This window comes from Helianthus annuus, chromosome 1 (genome assembly GCF_002127325.2).
Source record: "Helianthus annuus cultivar XRQ/B chromosome 1, HanXRQr2.0-SUNRISE, whole genome shotgun sequence".
NCBI classification, from domain to species: Eukaryota; Viridiplantae; Streptophyta; class Magnoliopsida; order Asterales; family Asteraceae; genus Helianthus; species Helianthus annuus.
The window spans coordinates 51169231-51185555 of record NC_035433.2 but is presented as its reverse complement, the minus strand read 5'-3'; the positions used below and the strand labels follow the sequence as shown (position 1 = coordinate 51185555).

The following is a 16325-nucleotide window of genomic DNA, read 5'->3' as shown; positions in this document are numbered from 1 at the left end:
GTATGCGTGTTTTAAAAAGTATTTTCATCTACTCATAATGATACGAATATTAGATTCAGAGTACCAGCCTTTCATACTCGGATATCCAAAATAAATCTGATACATGTATCATATTTGGATATTTGTCTTTTAGGGGAAGGTTCATTGGGGAACACTAAAAAAGTGGGGACCAGCAGAGAACCAACTCAAACGAACTTGGATTGGACTCATTCCAGCGGCATTGGAACCGGCTCGTCGAACCCTAACTAGGATCTCTTAACCCTAACACCTAAACTCTAAACCCTAAAGCTAAAAAATAAGGCTAAAACCTAAGCTAAACCGTAAAATCTAAACTATAAACCCTAAAAGCTAAACCCTGAAGGCTAAACCCTAAAGCTAAACCCTAAACCCTAAAGTTAAGCCCTAAAGCTGAACCCTAAACCCTAAAGCTAAACCCTAAAAGCCAAACCCTAATATATTTAGGGTTTAGGGGTTATGATTTAGGGTTTAGGGTTAAGAGATCCTAGTTAGGGTTCGACGAGCTGGTTCCAACGCCACTGGAATGAGTCCAATCTGAGTTCGTTTGAGTCGGTTCCCCACTGTTTTAATCTTCCCCAATGAACCTCACACTTCTCTTTTATACTCATATATCACACAATAACTAGGTTTTTACCCGGGATTGCTTCCCGGGCTCGGGAAAGTTATTTAGATTAATTAATTACTATTTGTTTGTAATACGACCACATTACATCAACCATCTCATTCGATTCAACATCAATGTATTCAAATCACCGGATTAGATCATGAACTCATATTAGAGGACAAACAAAAGCACAACAGGACCATATGAATAATATCATTTCCACTTTTACATCAATGCACTTACATGATAGGGTGATTTGGAATTTTGAAAAAAATCTTTGTTTTTGTACCTCTTTTACAAAATAAGGTGTTGACCAAATTTGAAACAGATGTTAACCAAAAGTCAATAACATATTGACAAATAGTTAAACAGATGTGGAGCTTAAACAGATGTTTGGTTTAAGGCCAAACATCTGTTTATGGCCAAACATCTGTTTAAGTTCAAACATCTGTTTAAGTTTAAATATCTGATATAGAAGAAGAACATCTGTTTTTAAGGCAAAACATCTGTTTAAGGTCAAACATGTGTTTAAGGTCAAACAACTGTTTAATTCCAAACATCTGATATAAAAGGCAAAACATTTGTTAAATGCCAAACATCTGTTTAAGCCTTAACAGATCTTTAACTTGTTAAGATCTACTGTCTTCTAACACAGTTTTCCTCTTCAAAACACTGTTGAACCTAACATGGGTTTCCATTAACTATTGACCAAAAGGAAAACAGATGTTGAAACCACTATTTGTTATTGAAGTTCTTTAAAAAAATTAGATAGAATTTAAGAAAATGGAACAATGACTTAAAGGACTATAATTTAACACATAATCTAATTGGCCAAATTTAAAACATAAAGTGCTAATAACAGTGTTTTATCATCTTAGCCATACATAGCAACAAATCATCAAGTTAATAATTTAAGAAAAAAACCTACATCACCATCAAAAAGTTCATAATTAGTATATGCTAACAGAACAGACTTAAAATGTGTTTGTTAAACTGGTGTAACTTGATTTAATACTTTCTGTTGCGAAGACACGTATGTGAAATGCAACATATCACCAAACCTCAAGTTATTGTCAGTCATAAACTTTCGCCAACCGTCCAACGCATAACGTGGCTTCAATTCATTTAACTCCAACTTAACATCATAAACCTCCACAACTCCAACCACGTTTTGAACTTTCAAAGGATGAAGATCAAGAGAAAGACCTGCTCGTCTCGCAACTTCAGCAGGAAGACGCTACATGTATTGTGTGGAAAAAAAAATAGTCAGACAAATAAACGTAAATCATTAGTTTATTATAAAAAATGGTATACCAGCCTATACTCTCCTTTGCGATCAAAATGAAAGAACTCAGGGTCAAGAGAATGTCGATAATGTTTTTTTGCAATCTTTGCAATCTTATTTCTACGGTTAAGCTTTTTCTGAACGTTGGCAACTCTCTTCCCCTTGATGAAAAAGTAAACATATACATGTGAATTAAATGAATGATCAATATATGCACAAAAAAAAAAAAACAGTTTATATAACATATACTAATTAACTGGCAAGTATATACCTTAACTTTATGAACAGACGAAGAACATCCAGTATGATCACTTGTGTCGACAGGTAAGGCAGCATTTCCCTTAGTCTTATTCTTGACGACCTCCTTTCTCTCAGAAATAACTTTACCTTTCTTCTTAACCTGTTGTCATAGAGTAACTTTAATAACAATAGTAATATAACAATCTTTAAGATGGTAAACTTACATCTTGGGTTTTCTTCATTCGTGAAGACATGCGTCTCTTGGACGTGCATTCAGCATTGGTTGGTAAGTTCTTGTAAATAATACATTATTGAATAAATATAACATCAGTAAACAACATTACTAATAGTTGTAAAAACATTAAATTCTTATATGTGTTAAATTAAAAATAAATAATTTTAATAATTTAGCAAGTACCTGAGTAACGGTTGTACCTTCACCTACAGAAACAACTTCTTCATCCTCATAGATGTCCTGGTCAACATTAATGAAATAATTAATATAATGCTAAAAAATTAAAACTTTTCTTGCTAATGCTAAATACTTATGTACCTTGAATGCATTATCAACATAATCAGCCTTCGATATCTCAACTACACTATCATCATCAGATTTAGGTTTCTGTAAAAAGCAAATCTCAATCTCATCTCTATAAACTACTACTTCAAAAACAAAATCATCAATCCTGCTAAACACAAGCAAATCATCCTCAAGTATCCCAACATCATTGCACATTTCCGGCCATCCTCTAGAAAATACAAAGTGCGTATCAATTTTAAACACCTCAACATTCCAGTAGGAACCCTTATAACAGATTTGAAATTTCCCACTTGGTGGGCTGTTTACGTAAAATTGTTCAATGAAGCAGTCTTCAGTTACCTGCATAAAATTAAAACTAATGAATACTAAACGTGAAGTATGTATCTTATGAGAATAAGTGTTAACACGTTAAAGATGCAAAAGAATTGAAGTTAAGATCAATACTCATGCCGTAAAACCAAATCTTGCATAACGATTAAAGGTGAAATAAGATTCCCCACACATGCCATTAACATAACAGGAAAGTTCAAGTCCAAAATCACCTAATGGTTTGAAAACCAACAAAGTATCCCTCGGCAATTGAGATCTTTAACAACAATGTCCCAACCGTCAGTTATTAGCGGCGTTGAATTTTCTGTTCTGACCCTAACAACCCATTTTTTTACCAGACTCATGAAATATTTGCAACCTACTTTTTTGCCAACAATCTCCCCAATTTTGATTAGCAAAGAATATAGGTACATCCTGTATATAATTTTTAAATAGTGTAAGAAAATATAAACCATAAGAACTGTTAAATAAATATCTCAATAAAAATAAATTATGTATGTAAAAACATGTCATACCAGTTTCAAAGATTCTGGGTTATGAAGAAACTTAACAAATGTAGTATACATCATAAAACCTGAATCAGTAAAGATGTTAAAAGACTGTAATTAAAAAGCTGGCTTCGAAAATGAACATTAACTTTTTGTATTAACAAAGTATATAGTGAAATTAATCATAGAAACAGAGCACGAGTTAAAACTATTCTGCAAATAAGAATTATTTTAACATGTTCTCAACAAATGATTCAAACACATAAGTAAACCCTTCTTGAATGTCTAGCAATAAACATTTAAAATCGTATTAGTAGCAAGATAGGATTTAAATTAAGATAAATTAAACAATATAAAGTTCATTACAATTGGAATGTACATACCAGTTGCTGAAGAAGAAATAATAAAACCTCAGGTGATTGAAGTGTAGAAGACGGAGGAAAACCAAATTGAAACCCTAGAAAATGACTGGGGAGAAGAGATTTTTGAAAGAAGAGATGATAGATGTTTGATGTGTAATGATGATGAAGAAATAGTGACGGTTGTGTTTTTCTCTTCCCATATTTTCAACTGATGAAAAATATTTACACATACACCCCTTATTGAATTTGTTATTTACATTTAAATTGAGATACAAGAGTAAAGTACATGAGTAGTTGAATTAATTTGGTATTCAAATTAACAAAGAAAAATAATTTTTCGTATAGCAAAACCATTAACATAACATATAATTTGAAAGCTTTGAATCATGTATTAATAATAATTAAGTTTTAACATAAGTAAGTTTCATGACCTCAAGAAGCAATGCCGAGGGAAAATCTAGTTTTATCTATTATATGTACCTTTTAACATAAGTAGTTTGACTTTAGTCAAACAGGCTTTGGTCAAACAGTGTTTTATCGAGTAGCTTTTAACAAAAGTAGTTTGACTTTGGTCAAACAGGCTTTGCTCAAACAACGTTTTAACATTGGTCAAACAGTGTTTTATCTATTATAATTAGCTTTCAACATAAGTAGTTTGACTTTGATCGAACAGCGTTTTAACATTCCTCAAAATGATTACAAGCTAGTAAAAACTTCTTTGTAAACAACATTAGAAGTCTTATTTGTTGGTTTTCCATCAGCGTCGAATATTAGTATTTTAACGCCTTCTCTAGTCTTGACCTTTGATAATGCAACATACAACTGACCATGAGTGAAGACAGGATCTTTCAAATAAAGACCAACCTTTGATAACGATTGTCCTTGACTCTTGTTAATTGTCATAGCAAAACAAACTGATAACGGAAATTGTCTTCGTTGAAATTGAAAAGGTATTTTTTTGTCAGACGGAATCATATTAATCCTTGGAATAAAAACTCTCGTGCCAATGTTCCCACCAGATATTACTTCAGCTTCTATAACTCGTTTACCAAGAAAAGTAATTTGAAGCCTTGTACCGTTGCATAACCCTTTCTGTTGATCAATGTTTCGAAGAAGCATCACAGGAACACCAACTTTAAGAACTAATCTGTGATTAGGCAAGCCAGAAATCTTAAGAGCATTCAATTTTTCTGTTGAGTATAAGCTTTGTTGAAAAGAATCAAGAATTTGTTCAGTTTGACATATACTATCAGAACTCAGACACTCTTTCGCATCATCAGGAAATAACGAAAGCAATCGATCATTAATTTCATGAACTACCTCATTTTTGGGTGCTAGAATTGCTCGCTCAGAAAAAAATCCAGCAATCCTAAATTGTTGAATAATTGAAGGATATACAAAGTCAATTAAACTTTGTATTGGGTCACAAATATCGGTGATAAGTAAATCATCTGGTATCTCTATAATGGCGTCACCATCATTATCATCTCCAACGTTTCCTTCACCAATATCAATAAGCCATTTTGCAAATTCTCTGATAGACTTCATATTCGAACTTTCAACTCCAATAGTTAGACGCATGTTTTTAGTCAGTCGTAAGAGTCTGCATTTTGCCCATATGTATGAAGAGCTTAAAGACGCACTAACAATTTCTTGTCTTGTACCATTAGGAATAACAGGTAGTATTTGTCTAAAGTCACCACCTAATACAATAACTTTACCACCAAAAGGAATATCCGAACGAATACTCCTACCTTCCGAAAATACGTCGGTCATGGTCCTATCTAAAGCTTCAAACGCATGTTTGTGTACCATCGGTGCTTCATCCCATATTATTAATTGGGTTTCCTTTAATAATCTCGCAATATCACTATTTGGCTTAATATTGCACATTGAATCTTCTGTTAGATTAATGGGAATATGGAACCGAGAATGAGCTGTCCTTCCACGGGAAAGTAATAACGACGCAATACCACTTGAAGCCACATTTAAAACTATTCCATTTCTGCATCGAACAGCTGAAGCCAAAGTCTTCCATAAAAAAGGTTTTTCCAGTTCCACCATAACCATAGACAAAAGAAGGCCTCCTTTACGCCCTACAACTGCTTCCATTATTTCATCAAAAACCGCTCGTTGTTCATCTGTAAGAGATTGATGCAACCTGTTAAACTCAGCTTGTACTTCATCTAGGTCATGTGATAGCTCTTCATTGATCAGATGATTAGAAGCATCACGTAAGGAATCACCATCAGGGTACGGCATAGTGGCAAACCTTCGTAATGATGAACCATTGGAAATTAAATAGTTTTCAATTTTCAACAAAGTAAGGTTCTTAATCTGATGTTCAGGAAGCACTAAACCTAGCAAATAAAAAAAATAAGATTATTAAATAAAAAATCAAAATGTAGTATGTGAAATAAAAAAAAATAGATCAGAACCTGAAATATTTGTTTCTTTTTGATGTCTATAAACAATATCATCAGCTAAGTATTTCCACGTATTCTCCCAAACAAATTCTGGTCGAGATAGAGTATTTGACAAAAGCAGGGTAGCAAATAACGCTCGAAGATACCCAACATGTCCTTCAAAACTTGCTTCTTTAATGGCCTCAACGTATTCATTGTCATCATCTAAAAGTCCCATTGCATAGCAAGCATCTCTAAAAGTCGGGAATAATTGACCGTTAACTGTACGTATCTCCTCAAATGATCTAGGTCCTTTAACTTTATTCAGTAGTATGCTCAAAAAATAAGGTTCGCCCAAAGCAGGAGATACAGAATGAATCCGGCCAACACACTGGTACAACTTACGTACCTGCCAACATCTATCTTTAAGTATCCAAACAAATTTGGAAGGAAACTCAACATAAGTCAGCTTTCTAGCATATTCATTTGTCTCGTTCAACTTCATCCATTGCATAAATATTGAAGAAGCAACAGAAGGCTTGCTTAAAACATTATCAATATCGTCATCAGCACCATACACAACATTCTGTTGGCCGGGCAAATGAAAAGGGAAGCCTCATAACAGCAGGATACCTATAGTGAACCTCATTAGAGAATATTCTCCAGGATGCCTCACAAGCTGAAATATATCTACAATCATAATACTCCTTGATCTCATCTTTTGGCTTTTCTTTGATGGTTGAACTTGTATCACCAGCAACTACCACAGTAGCCATATCAGGACCTTTGTTGATGTACTTGAACAAATATTTCACTGAACCGGCTTGATTACACCATTCAACATTAATGTGTGCTTGATATCTTTTCAAAATCCTTTTGTTATAAGGAACAACATTTCTATTGTCTAATCTAACACCAGATTTTATAACTGTATGACCTAAATCTCTTCTTCTGTATACAGGAAAACCATTTGAATCAATAGTTGTATGTGGTGTGAATTTCTTCGGAAAGTTTTTTGAACATCTTTTATCAACCATGCAAGGAAAATTCAAATTAGCATTCCCACCATGAATCATATAATCAGTCACAAGAGAATAAAGTTTAGGATCTTCTTCTTTATCGGGAATCTCAGCAGAAATAAATGGATCTATATGATCAATGGTTGGAAGTTTGTGATCGACCTTCATGAATAAGCATATATGTGCATGAGGAAGACCACGTTTTTGAAATTCTACTGTATAAACAACTAAATAAAAAAGGAACAATAAATAAATTTATCAGTTAATAACCTTGATTAAAAAATATACATCAGAGGATAAGCTGTGAAAACAAAATAACATACCAGCGCTAATCTCACCAAAATACTTGGAATCCTTAAAATCTTTGATTAAGGAGTCAAGCTTCCTTTTAAACAATCGACATAATATGTCAGGCATGTCTTCGGCTTTGATGGTTGAATCTTTTAGAAATCTTTTTACTTCAGGCCACTTAGGATTACATGTTATAGTTATGAAGAAATCAGGGTACCCATACCACTTACATAATGCCATTGCATTGAGGTAATTTTGTTGCATGTATCTTGCACCACCAGTAAATGAAGAAGGAAGTATAACAGGCTTTCCAATATCTGTTAAAACTTCCTTACCTTTAGATTTATACTTTTGAAGATTCTCAAATCTTTCAGAGCAAAGGTTCGCTTGTTGCCTACGAATGTAATTTAATCTTTCGCTCTCAATCATTGTGTACGCATCAACCAAAAACTGTTGTAACAACCTTCGCCCATTTAAAATTAAGGAAAAGCCATAAGTTCTATCTTGGATCCTATATGAAAAAAATTCTCTCATTGTGCACTTTGGTTTTATTTTCTTTTGTGTGGACATAAAATCTCTATGAGGAATATCAACTCTATAACCATCATCACCATATGGAAAAAGTAACGGATATTGAAGAGCAAGATACGATGGGTGTAATTCGCTAATACGCTGCAGCATTCCCGACTGCGTCTGGACAACAATATCACGATGGTCTATAGCTTTATCTATGTCTCCGACAACCAAAGCAGCAACTTCAGATGTGGTGGGTAAGTTATATGTCATGCCGTCTTTTTCTCTTCTATAAATTGGTCGAAGACTAAGGTTGGCATCTGGAGATTGGTGAAAATGGTTTCTGACCATCCTATATGTCTTAACCAACATATTTTGTGAATCTAATAAATCCCTCAAATACTTTGTCATTTCAACATCAAGTTCTTTATCAGCAGGCGATGAAGGTTTGGTTCTTTTGCTGTTAAAAGAAAAAAAACAACAAAACGTTAACATAACATAACTATTGTAATAAGCAGTGGATAGAGAATCAGTTATTAGTAATTAAGTGTTAAGGAAAAACATATTAGTACTAAGTCAAACAGCTGATGTAAAACTTGTAAGCACTGATAGTAATTAAAATACTGATGATACTTAACAACTGATAGTGAACTACATAAGGTTAACAACTGCTATTGTAATAAGCAGTGGATAGAGAATCAGTGATTAATAATTAAGTTTTAAGGAAGAACAGTTGTAAACAACTGTTGATACCAGCTCAAAACTTTTAGAATAGGTTGAGAAAAAGTAACATTTCAGAGATTTGGGCTTAAACAGTGTTTGGTAGGCATCAGTGGTTTGGTCTTGAACATTGGATGGGGTTAATTAGACTTTGTGTACAAATGTAATTGTATCCAACAGTGTTTTGCCTTATTAAATTGTTATAACCAATGTCATTCTAGGAAACTTAGCTGGGCAGAGCTTATTGTAGGAAACTTCAGTTTACCTACAACAGCTGATGAATTTAGAATTAATAACGCAAACTACTGTTAAGTCAAACAGCTGATGAAAAAAACTTTTAAGCACTGCTAGTGATTAAAACACTGATGGTACTTAACAACTGATAGTGAACTTTTAAGCATTGCTAGTGATTAAAACACTGATGAATTGTAATATAAATTTAAAATGAATAAAGCAAACAACTAGACTTTGTGTATAAATGTAATTGTATCCAACAGTGGATGGGGTTAATTAGACTTTGTGTACAAATGTAATTGTATCCAACAGTGGATGGGGCAATGCTCCATTTATATATCGTATCAGTGGCCAAAACTATCATTGCATGGGGAGTCTCAAACCTCCAGCTGGAAATGAAGCTAAATTTTGTCAGCTATACATACATGATACTGAAAATGAAATAACAAACAGACAGGCATTATTCAGGTACGAGTGATTTCTAAGTTCCATTTTTATTCTATTAAAGAACATCTAGAAATTTAACCATTTTTAGTTCAATATCAGTTGTTAAGTACTATCACTTAATCCTTAATCACTGATTCTCTATCCAGAGATTGCTACAACAGCAGTTGTTAACCATTAGTACTTCACTATCAATTGTTAAGTACCATTTGTGTTTTAATTACTAGCAGTGCTTACAAGTTTTTCATCAGCTGTTTCACTTAACAGGAGTTGTATCAAGCTTTCCACCCATAGATGTAAAAGAGAACATAGAGTTGTATCGTCTTATATTCTTTAGGAAGAACTTGCTTTTTGGATTTGAGGAAGAAAACAAATTTTGATAAGACGGATGTGCATCCTTTAAAGGCGGTAGCTGAACTTTACCATACCCACAACACATACCATAACATAGCTTATTTAAAGTTAAACGACCTTTTCCACCTTCCGATGCCCATAACTTTGCACTACAAAGCTGACATGTAAGCACTTGGTCACCATGATCCAAATAATCTGTTAACAAATGATTGAGAGTTATATTACAGGTAGAACACAACAAATGTCCTAAAACAATAAAATAGATTAAAACCTTTAGATATCCCTTAAGGATCTTCACCAGTGCAAAAGAACACATTTTCTTGATCGGAATTCAAAGAGAGCATAGGTACAGGAGCATTATCACGCTTCTTGCGCTCAAGGTTATGTTTACCAGAAGACAGCCGTGTAAGCGTAGAGTTACTACCCAATATCGACTGATTGTTACTGCTAATAATGCTAGAAGTAATGGAATATCGACGGTTGCTATCTGCTGGTGTACCTATGTTAATGCCATTATATGAACATCCAATATTAAAACATTGATGTTAAGACCGGTATGTGGTTTAGTAATGTGTTTATCAAAACAAATAATAAAGAAACAAAATACAAACCTGGTGTAGTTGAAATTAAAGAACCAGTAGCATTTCTAACTGCTGGACACGCAATGGAGTACATATGTTGATCCGTAGAATCAGAACATTCAACCATATTTGCATTGTCAGAAAAGATGTTATGAACATTCGTTGATGGTGACGATGCATTTAACAATTTCTTATTATCAAGTGTTAATTTTTGAAGCTTACGCCTTTCATTCGGTGGAGTAACTAAATAACAAAGAAAGTATAATATGTACGAAAAACAACAATCAGTCCCCTTAGAAACCTAAAACGGAAAAAAGTATACTCATAATCAAATTCAAGAGGTATTACAATTTGTGATATCTGAAAGAGGAAATCTGTTAGAGATATCTGAAACAGGAGTTCTCGTAAGAGGACCTATAAAAAAACCAAATAGAATTATGATTTCAATCTGAAAACTGATTTTGATTTGCGAAATGATGAGTTAAGAAGTTATAATTACTCTTACTACGTAAATTTCGTGGAGATGAATTAGCAGCTGATGATGACCACGCATTCTTTAATTTCTTATTATCAAGTATTAATTTTCGAAGCTTACGCCTTTCATTCAGTGAAGTAACTAAATAACAGAGAAAGTATAATATGTACAAAACACAAGAATCAGTCCACTTAGAAACATAAAACGGAAAAAAGAATACTTATAATCAAATTCAAGAACAATTACCATTTGTGATATCTGAAAGAGGAGATCTGTTAGAGATATCTGAACCAGGAGTTCTCATAAGAGGATCTACAAAAAAAACCAAGTAGAATTATGATTTGAATCTAAAAGTTGATTTTGATTTGGGAAATGATGAGTTAAGAACTTATAATTTCACTTACTATGTAAATTTCGTTGAGATGAATTAACTGCTGTAGAAGATGAAAGTGAATTATTTGACATTGTTAAGTCTGAAAGAAGGAGATGCTTTCAAAAGAAGAAAGAGTATAAGATCAGGAACATTAAAAAAATAGAAGAAAACAGTGGTTTTTAAATTTTGAATTACAATATGTAATACCTAGGGATTAAACATAACCTCAATAAATTTTAATTGCATTTTATCATTTTGTAATTAAAAATCATTTCATGAAAAGCAAAATAAAATTGTTTCACATTATTGAATTAATTATTCCAAATAATCTATTACATTGATAAAAAACTTAACAACAAATTTTGTAATCTTTGTGGAATGTAAATCGGATGTTCACCATTCATATCTCCACGGTCTATATGGAGGTATGTTGGCTACCTGGTCGGGGGTTAAGGGAACGGTTTGGTAAGGGTCTTGCCCTTGTTCAGCGTTTAGAGGTCCTGCTTGGGACATGGGTCAAATTTAGTAGGATTTCCTTCAATGCCCATAGGTATTGGATGGCGGGGATCCAAACTCTTTGACCCCCTCATAAGTTAACTACTATTAATACTATAACCCGGCTATTTAGGACTGTATCCATGCTGACTCAGACTACTTAGCCGAGGGTAACGTCACCGCCAAAAGCGGGGCCTACCATAATTTGCATTAATAACTTAATTCATTATCTTCCAATAATCCAGCCCTTTAGGATTGTATCCTTGCTGACTCAAACTACTGGGTTGAGGGTAACGTCGCCTTCAAAAGAGGGGCCTACTACAATAACTAAGATAATCTCTTAAACAAGTGCAAAAGTGCGAAAATAATCAAAGGTTATACTAATACACGAGTCGGATCCAAGTGATTCATCTTGTCTATCTGTTTTTATTTAATTTTATTTTTCAGCATTTAGTTAATTTTTATTTTCTTAGTTTAAAAACATTTTTCTCACTTTTTGATTTGATTAGACGTTGAGGATAAACCGGTATTAAAAGCTCTTGTGTCCTTGGACGACCTCGGTATCTTACCAACACTATACTACGTCCACGATGGGTGCATTTGCCCATATGTGTGTTTAGTGTTAGTGAATATCGTGTTTTATAAATTTAAAACTTGGCTAAAGGTGTAAAAAGGGCTTAATTATATATCTAAATTATATACACACCAACACACATCAAGTTTTTGGCGCCGTTGCCGGGGACACAAGGATTTTAAGAAAGCTTAAAATCGACGGCCTAATCAGTTTTTCAAAACCTTTTCAAAACGCGCGCACATTTTTCTGCATTCTAGTTTAGTTTGCATTTACAGTGCTCGCTGAACACGCCCCCGTGCTGCATATTTTTAGTTAGATACCCAGATACAGAGTCTGAACACGGGGCCGTGTTCACCAGACACGGGGCCGTGTCCAGCTTCTGTCTCCATTTTATTTTTTTGTTTTCTGGTCCCGAGACTCGGTTGTGGTCTGTTGAGTGATTCTTATGGATCAATACTCAAGAGGTTACAACTACACCTATGATGAGGATGATTATAGGGGTAATTATTGCACTAATTGTCGTAACACACGCTCGGTTCAATATAATACTTCATATCAACCATCCAATTCATATCAACCTCCATTTTAAGACTGTACATAAAAAAAAGAATATGCAAAATATAAGTATTGTTAAACGTAATATGATAATACAATAAGCATGGATGTCTTAAAAAAAATATCAAGGTTGGAATTCAAGCTTACCGATTATCCAATAAAAATTTAACTGAATGCAGTGGCAAATGTAGTTTCAAATGTAAGGAGAGTATATCTTTATATGCTGGTTTATTAAAGTAATAAAATATTAGAAATGATATGCAAAGTAGGCAAAAAAAGAGAAAGAACGTCAATTATAAATTACCATTTTGTATATTTAGAATTTCAGAATTATTGACTTGATTTCAAAGCAATTGTCATAATTTCTTTTCTATATTTTATTTTAAATTTAATTAAAAAATAATATCCGTCAATTTGAAATTCACATTTTGCTTAACTCAAATGTGCAAAGCTCAAGAAATTAGCATTAATTACTGATTTGGTTTGCAACAAATAGTCATTAACATCCAAGTGTATAGGAATTTTATTTGAAATTCACATTTTGCTTAACTAAATATAAACACTTAACACTGTTAACATCCAAATGTTTAGAAATTTTATTTTATTAAAATAAAGATGAAACAACTGTTCAATTATTAGTACAGATGAAACCACTGAAGTGATGTGATAAAAACAACTGTTCCTAAACACTTTTACATATAAACACTGATGCCATAAAAATGGTTACATATAAAATGATGACAACTAACAACCTAACAGTATATAAAACATTCATGGGGAAACAACTGTTACATATAAACACTGTTAACATAAACAAACATAGAATAACTAAAGTTGATGTTGAACCACTGTTGTAGTTTTACACTGTTGTTGGACGTCATAAATTTCAGATGTAATTTCAAAGGGAAAAGTAGTGTATATTCTTACATGCTGCTTTATTAAAGTAATTAAATATTAGAAATGATATGCAAATTAGGGGAAAAAAAAAAGAGAGAACGAAAATTTGAAATTACCATTTTGAATATTTTGAATTTCAAAATTACTGATATTGTCAGTAACTACTGACTTGATTTGAAAGCAAATGCCATAATGACTTTTTTAAATTTTATTTTAACTTTAATCAAGATATAATAACCGTCAATTTGAAATTCGAAATTTGCGTAATCAAATGTCCAAAGCTCAAGAAATCAGCACTAATTACTGATTTGATTTGAAACAAATAGTGATCAAGATTTTTTTTTTATTTTTTAATTTAACTTTAAATTTAATCATAAAAATAATGTTGGTGGAACTCTTATGTAATTGGAATGTAAAGATTAGGTAAAATGGTAATTTGATTGTAATTCTAGTTTTCATTTGATAATTTCAATGTATCACAAATTAACAACATCAATAATAAAAATGTGAGTACTGACTATTTTTTAGGGAAACCGCTGATGGTCAATATCAGTGAATGTCAACAATGTAAAAGTGAACAGTGGCTATTTTTTCGAATCAGTGGATACCAAGCATTTTTCGAAACCCTGATGTTCGGTCAGTCAGTGGTCAACATGGAGATTGAAGAAACAGAGGTTGTATTTCAGCAGTGGAATACATGAACAATCAAATGTGATAAATAGTGTTACATATAAACAATAGTCCTAAACACTATTACATATAAACACTGATGCGATAAAAATGCTTACATATAAAACACTGAGGTGATGACATCTAACAACCTAACAGTCTTTAAAACATTGATGCGGAAAACACTGTTACATATAAACACTGTTAACATAAACAAATAAACAATAGAATAACTAAAGTTGATGCTGAACCACTGTTTTAGTTTGACACTGTTGTTGGACGTCATAAATTTCAGATTTAATTTTCAAAGGTAAGTAGTGTATATATTTATACGCTGCTTTATTAAACTAATTAAATATTAGAAATGATATGCAAATTAGGAAAAAAAAGAGAGAACGAAAATTTTAAATTACCATTTTGCATATTTTGAATTTCAAAATTAATGATATTATCAGTAACTACTGACTTGATTTGAAAGCAAATGCCATAGTGACTTTTTTAAAATTTGTTTTAACTTTAATCAAGATATAATAACCGTCAATTTGAAATTCAAAATTTGCTTAATCAAATGTCCAAAGCTCAAGAAATCAGCATTAATTACTAATCTGATTTGAAACAAATAGTCATCAAGATTTTTTTTTTATTTTTTCTAACTTAACTTTAAATTTTATCATGAAAATAATGTTGGTGGAACTCTTATGTAATTGGATGTCAACAATGTAAAAGTGAGCAGTGGATATTTTTTCGATCAGTGGATACCAACCAGTTTTGGAAAGCACGTTTGACTCGACATTTGGACTAGTTAGAGTGGGAATCAGAGGGTGGCCTTTTAGGGGTTTAAAGCCCACATGATTACCAACATATGATGTTTGGTCAATCAGTGGTCAACAGGGAGATTGAAGAAACAGAGGTTGTATTCCAGTAGTGGAATATTTTGAACAATCAAATGCTTGAACCAATTTCAAGAATACTATACCCAAACAATCAAGATGAGGTGCTTAATATTCATCCAAGTGTATAGGAATTTTTTTAGTATAAAAATGAAACAACTGTTCAATTAATAGTACAGATCAAAACACTGAAGTGATAGGATAAATTTTGTTACATATAAGGACTGTTAAAATAAATAAAGATAGAATAAACACTGTTAACATAAACAAAGATAGAACAACTAATGTTGATGGGGAACCACTGTTGTTGGAGAGTGTTTCACATTTAGTTGATCAGTGCTTGTCTGGACTTTAGTCTTGATCAGTGGTTTTTCATAATTGAACAGTGGATGATGTTTATCAAACTTTATGTAGAACCATCATTATATCCAACACTTGTTAGGCAGATAATTGAACAGTGATTTGCCATATTAACTTGTTATAACCACTGTCATTGTAGGAAACTTAGCTGGGTTGTGCCTATTGTAGGAAACTTTAGTTTACCTACAAAAACTGATGAATTTAGAATAAATAACGAAAACTATTGTTAAGTCAAACAGCTGATGGAAAACTTTTTAAGCACTGCTGGTAATTAAAATACCAATAGTGATTAACAAAACTATGTTTAATTGCTCAAATTGAGATGACGGGAGATCTGCAAAGGATTACAAATGAATCAATGCACCAATAAACAGTAAATCAAAACGTTAGAAATACCAAAAAATAAATCACACCAATTTAAGTTACCTTGCTGATGTCCTAAACTTTTTGTACTGGTATCACCTATCAACACACTTGGTATCACCTTTCACATTTCCATCTCCTCAACAACCGTCCGACAGAGGTTGCTTCTAATCATCAAACTCTATAAACCAACAAAAAATCTTTAGAAAGACAAAGTATAAAACATATCAAAATAAATCTACTCG

General features: G+C 32.6%; 1 protein-coding gene across 1 annotated transcript; it reads right to left on the bottom strand.

The window, feature by feature from the left end:
• Positions 1–1533: 1533 nt before the first annotated feature.
• On the bottom strand, positions 1534–11369 carry LOC110888936. Its single transcript, XM_022136452.1, has 18 exons — positions 11309–11369; positions 11151–11216; positions 10929–11045; positions 10778–10843; positions 10460–10672; positions 10147–10347; positions 9755–10043; positions 7616–8556; positions 6918–7519; positions 6307–6859; positions 4569–6228; positions 3354–3432; positions 2701–3027; positions 2566–2622; positions 2179–2307; positions 1937–2068; positions 1684–1859; positions 1534–1546 (listed from the first exon to the last, which is right to left on the bottom strand). The coding sequence occupies exons 1-18, from the start codon at positions 11367–11369 to the stop codon at positions 1534–1536; spliced, it is 5682 nt and encodes a 1893-aa protein (XP_021992144.1).
• Between the last annotated feature and the right edge of the window lie 4956 nt (positions 11370–16325).

Coding starts and splice junctions, on each gene's coding strand:
- LOC110888936 (XM_022136452.1), bottom strand. CDS start 11,369: ATGTCAAATAATTCACTTTCATCTTCTACAGCAGTTAATTCATCTCAA. Junction 8,557..9,754: donor CTTGATACAACTCCTGTTAA/GTGAAACAGCTG, acceptor TTCTTTTAACAG/CAAAAGAACCAAACCTTCAT. Junction 2,069..2,178: donor CGTCTGTTCATAAAGTTAAG/GTATATACTTGC, acceptor TTTTTCATCAAG/GGGAAGAGAGTTGCCAACGT.